The following is a 16,051-nucleotide window of genomic DNA, read 5'->3' as shown; positions in this document are numbered from 1 at the left end:
AAATAAATAAAAAATAAAAAAAAAATTTAAAAAAAATAAAAAAAAAACATTTGTACTCTATCTCTACATATTTCATTAGCAGATAATAAACCCTAAGTAAGGGGTAAAGCTGTCCTGTGTTATATCTTAAACCAACTACAAAAAATAAAACAAAAAACCCCTAATTATCTTGTTTCATAAGGGTTTTCTTTTCTAGTTTTTCACTCTTTGTATAAAATATACATGTAAAATATATATGTATTTTTTAAAAAAACTGGAGATTGAACCCAGGGCTTCACACACTAAACATGCATAATTCCACTGAACTATATCCCCAGCTCAAAATTTTTAATTTTATGTCAAAGAACATTTTAAGTTTCTCAGTCATAATACAAACTGCATTCCAAAATAAATAAAAATAACCACTGAAAGCATTACCTATTTTTAAAAAAATCTCTTAATTTCATAGGGAGGCAAATATCCTTATGATGTAATTTATAATACACTAAAAATTAATAACAATTAAAATGTTTACTAATCATGAGACTATTATCCCCCCCCCAAAAAAAAGTTGGTTCATTTCCTTAGCCCAAAGGTCTACTGAGATCTAAGTAAAACCTGTTTAGTTATAGTATATGAAATTAAATTAGACAAGAGCATAAAACTCATGAGAAACCTCAAACATGGAAACCACTGGCACAGAAAGGCTCTAGTGGTCTTTAGGCTAAGATGGGGCAATAAAAGACATATGGCCACAATCTTGGAAGAACAGTGAAGAGACACGGGATAATTTCTACTTTCAGGAACAAAAACATAAGATAGAAGTCCTAAATTTCTTATTTAAAAATATTTTATTAATACATTAATTGTTCATATTAATAATGCTTAGTGTGATAATTCCAAATATGCAGAGCACTGATCAAATCCAACCTCCCTTTTCCAGTTTCCCTCCCATATTCTTTCCAATCTCTAATAGTTACTTTTCTACCTGCAGTTGACTTTTTTGGCTTCCACACATGAGAAAAAATATTACATGGTACTTGTCTTCCTGTGTCCTGCTTATTTCACTTAACATAATATTCTCCAGTTCATCAGGTTTACTACAAATGACAGGATTTCATTTTTTTTTTAACCACTGAAAAATACTTCATTATACATATATGTCCTATTTTTTTTAATCCATTCATCTGCTGATGGGTGCCTAGGCTGATTTTGTATCTCAGCTTTTAACATAAACAGCACCATCATATTTAGGAGAATTAAAGAAGCTCTTCAGTACACAGCTTTCACTTCTTCAGATCATATAGCTAGAAGTAGAATGCTCAAGAGAAATTCTAGTAAACGTATCACCTGGGGAATGAATAATCGTAAGAACAAGGAACTATAAAAGGAGGAATCTTTGTAGTTTCTAAAGTCTTTATAATTACCCTAAACTTGTTACTTTGTCAGATTTTTCTCCTGAAAATTAAGAATAAAATTCATCAAATATAAAGAGCCTATGAGTGTATTGAGAGACAACAACACAACCCATCTGCAACTGGAAGCTAACATACACTACCATTCTATGTGAAAGGCCTGGTCAATTCTAACTGAAACAACAAAATCAGGTTTCTTGGCCCACAATGTCAAAGTGACTAGACCATGAAAAATTTATGAAACTGTTGCTCAAGCAACTCTTTTTGGCAGCAAATTCTCTCTACAAGACCCTCTTTCTTTCTCCCTGCTTTCTTACTTCATTATATAAAGTGCTTTTAACATTCAAAAGAAAAATCCACACCACTAATTTCATTCCCACATAATGTAATTCCAATCTTCAATGTACCTTCAATTTGTCATTTTTCTCCCTTCACTTTTCCCCTATCCTTTTCAAACCATAACTCTGAGCTAGCCTATTTTCTGAGTCACACACACACACACACACACACACACACACACACACACACTCTGAGATCTTAAGGACCAGGTCACTAACTTCTACTACCTGTTTTCCTTTCCTCTTAAGGCACTGGCCAGAAGTAAACGAAGTTACTACCTTTAGAACTATCTGAAATTTTTCGCTTTACTGAAACTAAATGAAGTAGGAAGGACTGCTTTTAAATTTTGGGTGGTGGGATCACAAGAGGTCCACTTCAAACAAGGAAATACTGCAACATACTTGTTCACTCATTCCTGAGGTGGGCATAAAATCATGTACTAAACTATCAATTCCTTTCAGAGCGTTTTCCTTCTCCACTTCTCTTGTCCACCTTGCAGCCTCCCTGGACCCTCATTTTCACTGCATTCACTTCCTCAAGGAAGCCCTTTCTGAGTCCTGTAGCTTGGGTCCTGAGCTCTGTCAATACATGTTCCCTGTGAGCCCCCGGTCCCCTTCCAGGCTGCTCTGTGAGCTCTGAGAACAACAGCCACTTCTGGCTGGCCCTTTGGGCTGTGGCCAGCAGTGAACTGGCAGAAGGGGTGTTGTTCCATGAATGTTTCCCACTGGCTAAAGAGATTCACCAAAACCTTAACAGTGACTGAATCTGGGCACAGATATTTTCTCTGTGCTTCTTCTTCTTCTTCTTCTTCTTTTTTTTTTTTTTTAATTTTCCAACTAATTTTTAAATGAAACATCTTATTTCATAACCAGTAAAAATTTAAAATGGCTTTTCTTATACTGTAATGAAATACCTTTCCTCTTAAAAATTTCATGATACTTTCTAAAGGATAAAGTTAAATATCACTAAAACAAGTTAGAGACACATATGTATGTATATTCTGAACTTTACTCAAAATCATATACCAGAACTATTAGGAATATAAGAAAATGACTTGTACTCAAAATCAGTCATACAGCTATTCAGTTTTAGATTGGAGAAAACATACCATATTTCATAGATCTCATCTCCAAACTCATTCAGCTTTACAGAGCCTTTTTTTAAAAAAAAAAAAAAAAAAAAAAAAAACGTGTATAACACTGTAGAAAAGAGGCAGAGCAAGAAACCTAATAAAACAATTCTCACATAAGAAGAAATTTTGCTTAAATTTCTAATTTTCTTTTTAGGGAAAAATAAACATTATCTTAAACGATGGTGGTTTTCTTTTTTTTAATGAACCAGTAATAACACTGTACACAATGAATAATTAAAATAGCACTGAAAAGAACAAGAGTATCTTAGTGGTCTGTGATCCAAGCTGAGCTGGACTCTCATTTTGTGGTAGACTGAAGTGGGACCCCGCTGAGCACTAAATAGACCTCAAGGAGGCAGTGGGCCAGGGCATGGCAGCTGACCCCACTCCACTCTTCCAACAGTAGCTAATCTGGAGTTGAAGTTTAACAGGCACTCACAGACAGCTCCAGGTTAGAATAAGCTCACAAGGGCTGGGATTTGGTTGTTCTGCCCACTGTACACTGTGCATCCTCAAAACCTAGAACAATGCCAAGAACACTAAAATGTTTAAATGAGAGAATTCATAGTGATGTACGGATCTAAACACCAAGATCACCAAGTAACAGATAAATGGGCAAATCATATAAGCAAGTAGTTCAATGAAAAAGAAGTATGTGTCTCTTAAATACTTGAAAAAGATAATTCATCCTCACAGATAACACTGTAAAATAATTTTAATAAACAACATGAAGTAATGTTTTTCACTTACTAAATTGTAAAAAATAGTAAAATTTTTTAACATACTTTGAGTGTGACTTTGTCAAAACCAGCATACTTATAGATCACAAATAAAAACATACATAGGTGCAAAGTATTAATGGGCAAATTTGCTATTCTGTATCAAAATTACAAGTGTGTATACCTTTGGCCAAGAAACTCTCCTGGGAAGCTTACCCCACAAATATGCCAGCACACAGGTGAAACAACTTACAATAAGGTCACTCCTTGCCTTCACATTTTTAATAGCAAGACTGGAAACAACTAACTGCTCGTCAACTGGGGACAAGTTAATAAACTGGGGTACATACACATTCTGCATAACTTACAGATTAGGGGAAGAAAGAGGAAACTCTGTGCTTATCTGAACAGTTCAATATATGTACTACCGAGGGAATCAAAGTGCAGAACAACATGAACAGTATGCTTCTTTTTGTGACTAAAGAAAATAAAAAATATATACTTGTAGTTCTTGTATCTGCTGCAAAAATGTGCTGATAAAAGTGACTGGAGGAAAGCTTGGGTCATAGGCACATGGCAAACAGGAGAGATGTGAGGCTGCTTTATATGCTTTTAGATTACTGGACTATGTAATTACACCACCTACTTGAATAGTTACAGTTTTTAAATATCAAACGTTTGAACTATAAAAACAATAGAGAAAAGAACTGCTAAGCAAATTACTGATATAAATAAGCTTATAAGGTGAATAAACTAGTTACTTAAAGGAGAGCTTATTTTTAAATGAATGTGCTTGTTACAAAAACATCTACTGCACATTAAGGTTAATTCCTTAAAGACCTCCTCTGAAGTATCACTACATATTGTGAGCTGCTCAAACAAGCAATGAAAATATTTCAGAAGGCATATTACCTACTACCTTCTAGACTGGTCCATGTTCGTAAGAGTTCAAACTGAGCTTTTATTTATGGTAAATTCTATGACAAATAAGTATTATGACCTATGAATATTACAGTGTGAAGTATTAGAAGAGAAAGCATTCATTAAATCATCATGCATCTGATCTCCTGTACCAATCAGGATACTGACAAATGTTTATTTGCTTAAATTACTTAAAAGAATTATATATAGATATAGATATAGATATCCATATCCTCCAATACTGAAACAACCCAAACCTTTCAGCCATAAAGTCATAAAGTTTAGGTCATTAAAAATCAAACTTACCTTACTTCAGCTGGGGGATTTGGGGAATAGGGATTTGCTGAACATGCCAGGATTCTGATGACTGCTCCAGGATGATAGGTTTCCAAAATATGAACAGCTGTAGGATACACCTGTTGTTCAAAAGTAAGTTCCACATAGTCTTGGCTCTGGAAATTAGATGGTGTCCTCTTGAATGGCAAGGAAGCACTAGGACACTGATCCCACCATGTTCCATAAGTTCGAAACACAGCAGTCTGAGTAAAGTCACCAGAACTTGGGAATACATTCGGTACACCTGCCAAATTCCGCATGGTATAGGACATGCTATTCTCACTTCCATAGTGAGAACTGAAATCTACTACTTCTTTGGCATATTGGACAACCTCTGCATTGAGAGGGGAAGTCCGGTTGTTTGATACTATAGTTCTATGGCTGTTCATCATTTCTCCTCTTGCAGCTGTCCTGGCTCGGCGCCGAAGGCACATATAATAAAACATAGTCAGAACTGTTAACATGGGAAAGACTGGTGACATCTAGATGTGAATTATGAAGCTTCAAAAGGTCAGGTGTCCTCAGTAAGACGCATGAACTCTGAAGGATGTTCTAAGAAAATGAATGGTTTGGTGAAGTAAAAAATTTAAATAAGAAGAAAAATGCATGGATAAGGTAACAAATAGGCTTTATAATCAATGTAATTTCCCAGAATGAAACTTGGAGAAAGTTTTAAATTATAAATGTGAATTCCAGGTATAAATAATTTATCTAATGTATCTGAAAGAAACCTAAAATTTGTAAATGTATAAAACATTTACAACACTGATACTGTAAGACAATGGAAGATGTATGATCCCCAAAGCTCTATTTTATATAAAATTATAATCAACACTCATAAAATAACAAGTTCTTGAGTTTTTAAAATTAAAATATTGAGAATACTTATGTAAATCCAAAGCAATCTTAGGCATTGCCATCAATTAACATTTTAATAAATAATTTCTCATTTTTTATTATTCTCTTCCAAACATGCTAAGTACAAATTTCACATTGTAGGAATATAGTTTTTCGGAGCAGACAGTTAATTCAGACCAACTAAATTAACTGCTTTACATATCACAGATCACCAGAGTGTTTAATTTATAACTCTAGCATTACTTGTTAGGGCAACCCCTGGCTGGCTGGCACCTGGGCTGTTGCCAGTTATACTTAGAAATCACTCACCCCAGATAGAATGGTCACAGGATACACAAGGGAAATGCAAAAGTTGGCACTCATCCATGTGGTCTGAAATTTGTATACTGCTTTCAGGTACAGAAATGTGACATTCTTTTACCTATAAAATAAATGTTTCGGAAAAACATTTTTATTTCAAATCAGAAGTCAAAGTATACCAAAACCATTATTATTACAAATAAATAGCTACTAGGCATAGAACTTTCAAATCAAACATGCTACATTTTTCTGAATTTTGTGGGCAACTCTGCATTATTATTTAAATAATTTTATGGTAAAGTAAAATAAAAATGCAATGATGAACCTCAGGGCCAGCAAAGTAGCTCACTGGACTAAGCACGTGCTTAGGCAAATGTAGGGATCGGGGTTCAATCTCTGACATTACAGGCCACGCCAGCCATGCCCCTGGGTGCACTAAGCAGGCCACTGAGTTTGTGGTGGTGCAGGCCTGTAATCCCAGCACTGTAGAGGCTGAAAACAGAAGGATCACCACAAGTACAAGCTGCGTAGTGAGACCCTGTACCAAATACATTAATAAAATAAAATCATGGACCCCATCTATACAAAGTTTGCAGACCCAGTTTTCCTTCAAATATACTTGGTACACATATTTTACTGGGGCCAAAAGCGTTTTTATAAGTTTGGCCTAACCTGGCTGAGGTGGCACATGCCTATAAGCCTAGTACTCTGGAAAACTGAGGTAGGAACATCTTAAATTCAAACCCAGCTTGGGCAACTTAGTGAAGGAAAACTATCCACGAAACCAGGACTGTGAAAACTTGGGTGCCTGGTTGAGAGGCACAGGTAGACATGACATCAACTGATGCTGACAGGGGAAGTCACCAGGGTGACTCAGGGCCCTATTAGGAATCTGTCCTGCATCAGAACTACATTCATGTGTCCCTCATGGTTAGACTCTCACTTTAACCTGCATCAAAAAAGACGAAGTAGTCACAGAATGGCAATATTTTAGGATACAGTAAGCACTGATGTGAATCCTCCTTGTAAAGTTGCCTCCACACAGAACAAATCAAAAATTACAAACCACTATGAAAATGGACTGATATGAGGGTCGGTCAGGACTCACCCAGGGTGGGACTTCATACTCCCAAGAATAAGACCTTTTTGGAAAAAGGTGGTCAAGCAATTATTAAAATACAGTCTTGCAGCGCATGACAATTTGGTCAACATGGAGGGAAGTATTGACTATCATTTCTCATTCTATAATCTCCTTCCATATTCTTTTAAAAACTGTTTATCAAAAAGCAAAACAGTTTTGTAAAACCAAAGAAATGTCATGCAAAGTAAGATATCATCATTCATGTGAACTTTCACAAACATTCTTGGCAAAAGGAAAATTGACACAAATTGTGAAAATCAAATTTTGGTTGATATATTGAGCCACCAACTTTGTACTTGCCTGTCAGCTAGTTTTCACCATTGCAGATTATAGGATAATGCCAAAATCAGCAAGATTGTCATATTATTGTCAATATTATTTCTTAGCTGTGTTAAGTAAAATTTGCATTGCAGAAACATATATAAAGTTCAAATATAAATTGTAAATATGTGTTCAAACTTCTTCAGTATAGAAATATAAAATAGTGTTTTTCCAACTCTGTATAAAAAGTCTCAATTTATGTGAGATAAAGTAATTTTTGTGAATCAGCTAAAAAAGACAAACATTTTGAAAGAGGAAAATAACAATGTATGGTACTGAAAAAGCAAATATTCTTTTGCCATCAATGTTGTTCAGTTAATGTCAGATAAGTTAAAACCCACTTATGAAAATAAACAAGTCCTAGAAATAAAAAATGGAAATGTATAAACCTATAGCTAATACTCTTCACTGATTCTAAACTCCTTTTCAATCTACTAAGATGATACAGAAAAGTGGTTTAGGGGTAGAGAAGACCACATGGAGAAGAAAGGACATCTCTTTCCACTCCTCCCTGGGAAATGAAGTGACGAGGGGAATGCAGCCATTGTCTCAGGGCTCGTGTGGGTAGCAACAACCAACGCAGAAGTCCACACTGTCTATGTACTGCCTGGACTCTTGCCAAGCCTTACAGGCTGTTTGCAATAACCAATGAATATCCCAGTGGGCAATGAACCAAGTGCAAAAGCTACACTTCTATATTATGAGAATGGGATTTAAAGACAACACGATTTTTCCCATCTGGGGCAAATACATAAATGTTAGTCTGGAACACTAAATTTTCCAAACTGGTGATTATAAAATGGAACTTTGGGGGGACACAGTCTTTTCCAGTTCGTTCAAAAAGCTTCTAATTTTCAAGACTCTCACAACATATATTATTTTCATGTAAGAAGTCAGAATTAGACATAGAAGGGTCTTCATCTTATCTGGGGCTTAATTGTATCACTTAGGAACAATGACTGTGAGGTAAGAAATACTCTAGGACACACTAAACTTTTATACAGTACTGGCACAACCAAGAAATACAAAACAACAGCCATTTTAACTCGTGTCTTGAGACTTTCATATTCCTTGGGAAACAACTTGCTTTATAATGACATGGTTTTATTATAATACAACTTTATTTTCAATCACATCTTTCCTATTATAAAATGGTTGACAAAGTTAAATAATACAATTACAGAGAAGGCAGCAGCAGTGGAAAAGAGAAATTAAGAGGCATAGACAAGAGAGAACATATGTTTACCACTGAGAGTTGAAGCGAGGCGGGGAGGCGATGAGGCGGAGAGAAGCAGCATGGCAGGAGCTGCCGAGAAGCTAGCCTGGGCCTCTGCAGAGGGAGGAGGGAGGCGGCGTGCCTCGTGAGAAATAAAGAGAGGCACAAGAATGATCTGGAGCTACGTTCACAACGTGACGAAGGAACCTGAGAACAAGCTCGACGTGGAAAGGACAATTCTCAATTTATATTAAAGTGAAAAAGATATGGAAAATGATTAAAATGACAGGAAGCAAGGCAGTTATACACAGCGAGTCATAACATAATACTGGTGAATATTCTGCAGAGTTATGCCAATGAAGTAATAAAAAAAAAGGATTTAGGAAAATGCAGTCCAGTACATGACATGGCAGTAAGACAAGGCAATGGACAAACCTTAAATGTTTACATTTCTGACTCCAATGAAACCAGTCAAGAGTTTCACTGAAAGGAAAGAATTTTGCTAGTTGAAATCTAGAAATCAAAACATAGGACAAAGGAAAGCATCAAATAAGAATGGACTTACATTTGAATTTGGTATAGTGCTCACGAAATTAATTTGTATCCGACCCCACACCGAGCACCAGCCCTTTGCTGGTCTGCCCTCTCTAGGGTCCTAGAATAACACACACACCTACATCCCTTCCCTTCTCTCTGGCAAGCCTGTCTCCTCCCTAGGTTATCATTTTCCTCATTCCTCTCAAATGCATAAAGGCACCTTTCACAACAGATCTTTCTGATGACAGACAAGAAAGTTCCTCTGACCTCTGCACCAGTCTCCTCCCTCTCACTTCTGCTCACCCACCTCCCTTGCTGTGCACCCACTAGAACCTCCACCATCTCATCAATAGTACTTGTGCTTTGGGTCTTCAACCAAGTATGAGGGGCAGGGAAGACAATATAGAGAAAGAAGGACAACTCTTTCTACTGCTCCCTGGGAAATGAAGTGACAAGGGGAATGCAGCCTTGTCTCAGGGCTCGTGTGGGTAGCAACAACCAATGCAGAAGTCCACACAGTCCATGCACTGCCTGGACTTTTCCCAACTCAAGAAATCCTCCCTGTTCTCCTCTGCTTAGCATTCTCATGCATCCTTCAAGGCCAATTTCAGACTTTATCTACCACCCACATACCCTTTGTACTTGTATGTTGTACATCAGTTGTTATATATCACCTGTTGAAATATTCTATCCCAATACAATGAATTCTAAAATCCCAGAGAATTTTTCTTAATTATAGCTAAACCGTTAGGGCCTAACATATGCTCCTATATGTTCAAAAATTATTTCTCGTTTAATAGGAGATTGGCAGAGTAAGTAAGGGGAGAGAATTACATTTCCTAAAATAAACACAAAAATAAAGCCAGTGACACATCAAGATAAGGTACATATGAAAGAAAAAAGTTCCAGATCTTGATATAGAGAAGGGGGGAGATGGATAATAAAAACTGAAACACAATAGGTAAGAATCAAATGTGTGAACTTCTTTGAGGCCATCCAAGAAGGAATAGTATACATATTGAAATTTTACTGTTCAGGGAGACTGTAAAAAAGTGGTAACTTTTGTTAGTATAAAAGCACTTACTGAATACATAAAAGGGACTTGACTCTGGCCACAAAGAAACTCTGATTGAAATTAAAGAAAGATTCATGAAAGAGATGATTGGAGAGGTAAAAGAAAGCTATTTTCTCAAATATAATCACTTTTTTATAACACCTCAAATCTATGTTAAGGCCATAGTTGATTGAAGAGAACTGGAAGAACTATGGGTGAAGAAAAGCAGTTCTTTTAAAAAAGGGATAACTTAAGAGCCAAGGAAAAAGACAAGCCAATGAAGGCAAGAACATGAAAATAGAAAAATGGCAGGCTGAAATAAAATATGTACTAGAGAAGCAGGTTAAGTGATGGCAAAAGCATCCCTCTTCCTTCATTATAACTATTTACATTCAATTATGTTAAATGTTTAAAACTTATTGAAAAAAGTTAACAGTACAGTAAGGCATCTACTGCAGAGATATCTTAAGACTTTATGTATCTCTCCTCCACAGGTAAATTCTTTTCTGGTTAAGCCATTTTTGAGTAATATCTTTTAATTTAAGAAGGAAAGGCCTGCTATGCTTTAGAAAGTGCCACCCACTTCACCCTCACCTACTAGGAGGTGGCAGAACCCTTAAGAGAGGGGACCCAGAGGAAAGACCCTCAGTCACTGCAGGTATGCTCCTGACAGGGCTATGGTACACCAGGCCCAACAGCAGCTCTTCTGTGTTTCCTACCTGCGTGAGTGGACCTCCTCTACTATCTGTTCCCAAGATGACTTCCTGGCTACTCTAGGCCCAAACCAACAGGGCCAAGTGACCAAGAACTGAACCTTCTGGAAACATGAGCCAAAATAAAGCTTTTCTCTTTTTTCAGTTTATTCTCTCAGGAATTTTGTTATACTTCAGTCCCTAGCAGCAAGAAAAAAATAAATAAATAAAAGGGGGGGGCAGGGAGATAGCTCAGTAGAATAAACGCTTGTCTGGCAAGCACAAGGGCCTGAGTTCAATCCCCGGTTCCTCTTAAAAAATAAAAATAAAAAAGAATAAAAGAAATCAATGACTGAAAAACAAAAAAAGAATGGTGATTTTCTTCTTTTTTTTTAATTTATGTGTGTGTGTATGTGTGTGTGTGTGTGTGTGTGGCCAGCTCAGCCCACCAGGGGGCAGGGCAGGCCGACATGTGGTGCTGGGGGATTGAACCGTGGTCCCTGTGCTTTGCTAAGCTTGTTCTAAGTAGGTGCTTTAGACCACTGAGCCATCTCACCAGCCCAAGAATGATGATTTTCTGATATACATTATCATGAGCCTATGGAAACTGGACCTTCAGGATTCAGTGGAACAGGGTGACACCCTGTGGCTACCGTTCACTGCTATGCTTTGTTTCTGACCCAGGAGTCTCGCGTCTTCTGCCAGCATCCACAGAACTCTTGGTTTGCAAGGAGGGCATATATTATGACAATGACGTGGCCAAAGAAAAGCATTCTGATAAATTGTATAATTTGATTCTTACCATCAACTTTTCTAAAGAGAACTATACCAAATTCTCTCAGAATTTAAAATGTATATATAGCTTTTGGCCCAGAAATGTATTTATACTACAACAATAAACAAACCTGCACACATATATAAACGGTTCTCCTTATTCACAGAGCATGTTTCTAGAGTCTCAGTAGATGCCTAAAATCAGTATCTAAAATCTCAGTAGATGCAGAATACAGAAACCTAAATGTGCAAAGTTTTTTCTTATACCTATATACCTGCGATAAACTGAAATCATTTCACTTAATAGAAGCACTTGGAGGCCTCTCTTTGGTACATCTGATTTATTTACAGCATTACTACTCTTGCCTGGCCTATGAGGCTATTATTAAGCAAAATAAGGATTACTTTAATTCAAGTACTACAAAATCATGACAGTTAATCTGAAAACCATAATGGCTAATAAACAACTACTAGGCAGGTAGTAGATTCAGCACAGATGCACGTGATTCAGGAAGCAGGGAGACATGACGTTTCACTGCACTGCATTCAGTAGAGTACACAATATGAAATTACATGCAATATTTAGTTCTGGAACTTTCCATTTAATATTTTTGGGTTGAGACTGACTGAAGATAATTGAAACTATGGAAATGAAACTGAAGGTAATGGAAGACATAAAAAAAATGAATCTGTAAGGGTATTTTTTTTTTTTTTTTCGTTTTCTGAGATAGGGTCTCACTTGTGTACTTTAGGCAGATCTTCACAGGCTGGCTTCCAACTCAAAGTGATCCTCTTGCCTTAGTCACCGAAGTGTCAGGGATTATAGGCTTGTGCCACAATGCCCAGTTGTAATTTTGTTCATATAGAAATAAATATGGAATAGCCTATATATTAACAGAGGACTGGTTAAATTTTGAAATGGTCCCACAATGAAACACCAGAAAACTTTTTAAAAATGATGTTCTACATATATATGATAAAGACAAAAAGATACACATCAATTATTACTAAGTAGAAGCTGTAGAAAATTACAGATGGTATGCTTGCAGTTATCAAATTGCTATACATATTTTTAAATTGGAAAGCAAGAACAAATTATATAACAATGAAACCTTCTTTGTGAAACAAGGTTACTGATAGGCACACACAATATTTCTCTTTCTGCTATTTCTATATTGCTTATTTTAAAAGACTGATATTTATGATCTAATACTTTTTAGGTATCAAAGCAACACATGAAAGTTTATTATATCTGGGATACCCAGTTGGTAAAATACAAATGGACATGAGCTTATCTCAGAAATCACTTCTATACCTCATAACTGGTGAAACCAGATACAGAAGATCCTTCCTGAAGCTCACTAATACTGACTCTAAACATAATAAAGCGTAATGCAAATTCAGAAGACATGCAGATTTTGACTCGTGCTGCTCCTTGGTGTACAACCCTTTGAGACTAGCTCTATGTGGTGCTGATGACTGCTGACTAAGCAACAGAAGGGCTTTAACAATGGTTACTAATTCAAATGACCACAAGAGAGACGAACTAAAAAATTAACCTTAAGAAGTACCAAGAGGGCCGGGTTCATAGCCCAGTGGCACAGCGCTTGCCTGACAGGCTCAAGTCCTGAGGTTGATTCCTGGTACCAAAAACACAACAAGAATAGAAGTTCAGCCAAGAAACTTTAAGTGGGGTAGGGAGTAAAGAAAGAGATTCAACTTGTTCCCAGTAAAAATATTTAGAGAGGGCTACAATATGCAGGCATCAGACACTAAAAGTAGAGTCACCAGAGCAATGTGGTATTGCCACAGGCAGGCAGAGATCACCACTCAGAAAGAGTCCCCCCACAGATAGGGACCAGTGTCCACAACACATACGTAGGGTGATCAAAAATTATGAATACAAAAATTCATTACAGTGAAAATACATTACCACAAACCCTCCCAAACACCACATAACTCCTAAAAAGCTTTTATTGTAAGGTGTTTTAAAAACTGGAACATTCACTGTAGCCAACGAATGATGATGGAATCACCAGCTACCAAAAATAACAAAATAAGCAGTGCTTTACTTCTCACCTCTCACTGACATATGAATAAGACCGCCCTAAAAGCACTAGAAAGAGAGGTGTATTTATAAAACAATTCACAGGATGAAAGGCATTCCTACAGGGACATCAAAATTAGATCTGTGAAGCTAAGGTGGTGAATGTTGACTACACCAAAATTAGAGGAGGAGGCAATGAAACTAACACAGTAAAGAAAGGAGTAGTTTTTGCTAGCTGACAGTATGTGGTAATAAAAGCTAAGCTGTTACTGGAGTTGTTTACTAAGCCATGGCTTAGTAAAAACAATTACCCATCTTACAGAAATCAACCTGATCTGACCTGTCTGACTTTCTAGTCAGTAACAGAAGGGAGGGACATGAAAACGCACATCTGGAAAAGCTAAAACTTGGGGCAGCAGTTTAAAAATTAGACCTGGAGAGCGTGGAAGGGCTTCAGTGAATACGCAGAATGCCTACTATGGGTTATGGTCTTTGCCACCAAGAGGACAAATACACCTTTTCCTTACCCACAAAAACTGATTATCTGATTAAAAAACAAAAAACTACAGGGGCGCTGAAGTGTCTGGAAAATGTCCTCTTTTCAGCCAACAGGTACGTGCTGCAGTACAGGACGACGAGGCAAGAGCTGAGCTTGAAGAGGAAAATGCACCCTTACTGTAAGGTAGGAAACCCAGCAGGGCACACAGGAAGCAGGAAGGGGAGCTCGAGTCTCGCGCGCAACAGGTAGCCCTCAGGGCGTAAATCCGGCACTGAATCCTGCCAACCCCAGAACCTCGCCTGTTCCTATCACCGCAACTTTCTAATGATTTGTACATCTCAGTCGGCGCACGCATCCCTTAGCTTTGGGACCATGAGTTCCGGGAACCCCAGGGAAACCCAAACCCCACCTCTGCTGCGAACAGGTCGTCCAGCAGCGCAAGTGGGTACCTTCTGGGCAGCCCGGGACGCCAGGCTGGGGCCGAGCGCCTGGGGCAGTCCCACACAGGGCGGCGGGCCCGAGGGGGAAACAGCGGCGCCGGCGTCCCCAGCCCGGCAGGGCCCGAGGCTCGCAGGCCGCGCCCGAGGCCCCGCGAGTCCCAGGCGTCCGGCGCGGCTGGGAAACGCGAGCTGGGGCCTCGGCGCGCGCCCACGGCCCCCACACGCCGCGCCACCGCCCCGGCCCCGCCCCGGCGACGAGGAGGAAGACGGACACCCGCAGGAGGAGGGAGTAAAGGAAGGGCCGTACCCTGCAGGGTCCGGAAAGGCGCGCGCCCAGGGCTTCACCCCCGACCCAGCAGCGCGGGGAGGGCCGGGCGCAGGGGCGGCTCCCAGACGTCGGCGCTGCGGCACCGCGGCGGCTAGCCCGGCCCGGCGCGACCCGGAAGGAAGCCGCGGAGGCCGCGGGGCAGGGAGGGGCGGAGCCTGGGCGGGGCGGGGCCTGGTCAGGGGCGGGGCCTGGTCAGGGGCGGGCCTTCCGTGGGAGGAGTTTCCGCGGCCCGGAGGCGGGGCTTCCTCCGGCTGCCCTGCAGTACTGGTCCAGTTACTCCTTAGAGGTGGTTATAAATCCCTTTAAGACCTGTTCTGTTGCTCACCCATCCAAGCACCAGCCCACCATCTGAAGTATGATACTGCTAGGGCTTCTTCAGACCACAGCGACTGGCTCAGGTGATGCTTAGGTAGTAGGCGTGGAACACATCCGCAGAAAAGTTGAAAGTAAGTGTGTTATAAGTGCTCTGAGGCAGCAGTCTCCAAGTTTGTAAACTGCAGCCCCAGATGCAAATCCTCCCTGCACTCCCACCCTAATACACAGAAGCCCTTAAGCCATTACTTCTAATGGAGAAAGATGCTTTCTAGGCCTCATCTTGAAATTTTCAGGTACAGTATTTTCAGTAGCTACAATGTAGCTCTTTCTTGTATGATATTTATCTTGCTCAAGGTTTTCAATAAAATGGAAAAAAATTAATAATATGTTGAAACACACATTATTTGCTCTATTCCTTAAGAAGCTAAGAAATAAGAATATTTATAACTATATGTAGAATTGAGTTAATATAAGATATGCAATGCAAACTGTGTACCACATGAGCATTTAGAAGGAATTAAAGCTTAAATGTGGCCGGTGCTAAGTGACTTGCTTTCTAAGAATAGAGCATTAGAAAGGAGAGAAAAGTAACTGTTTGGAGAACCTGGTAAACATTGTCTCAGTCATGTAAAGATTAACACTACTGGTTATCTGTTGTGATCAGTTATATCTTACAAACAGATATGAA

The 16,051-nt window shown here is 38.8% G+C and overlaps 1 protein-coding gene across 5 annotated transcripts in view; it reads right to left on the bottom strand.

Annotated features, from left to right (window-relative positions):
• Positions 1–15,166, bottom strand: part of Fbxl4 (F-box and leucine rich repeat protein 4) — an 83,542-nt gene extending 68,376 nt beyond the window's left edge. The window contains exons 1-4 of one of the 5 annotated variants that reach the window (XM_023706173.1): positions 15,028–15,133; positions 9,113–9,190; positions 6,009–6,120; positions 4,812–4,957 (exon numbers count right to left, since the gene is read on the bottom strand). In XM_023706173.1, the coding sequence (XP_023561941.1) occupies positions 4,812–4,957; positions 6,009–6,062 (200 nt within the window). In that variant the 5' untranslated portion in view covers positions 6,063–6,120; positions 9,113–9,190; positions 15,028–15,133. Of the gene's footprint in view, positions 1–4,811; positions 5,394–6,008; positions 6,121–8,707; positions 8,804–9,112; positions 9,191–13,293; positions 13,311–15,027 lie in introns of those variants that run through there. The other 4 variants (XM_004645924.1, XM_023706172.1, XM_023706175.1 and 1 more) reach the window with 4 other exon arrangements.
• Between the last annotated feature and the right edge of the window lie 885 nt (positions 15,167–16,051).

This window comes from Octodon degus, unplaced genomic scaffold (genome assembly GCF_000260255.1).
Source record: "Octodon degus isolate 3935 unplaced genomic scaffold, OctDeg1.0 scaffold00244, whole genome shotgun sequence".
Taxonomy (NCBI): domain Eukaryota; kingdom Metazoa; phylum Chordata; class Mammalia; order Rodentia; family Octodontidae; genus Octodon; species Octodon degus.
This window is presented reverse-complemented; position numbering and strand designations above follow the sequence as displayed.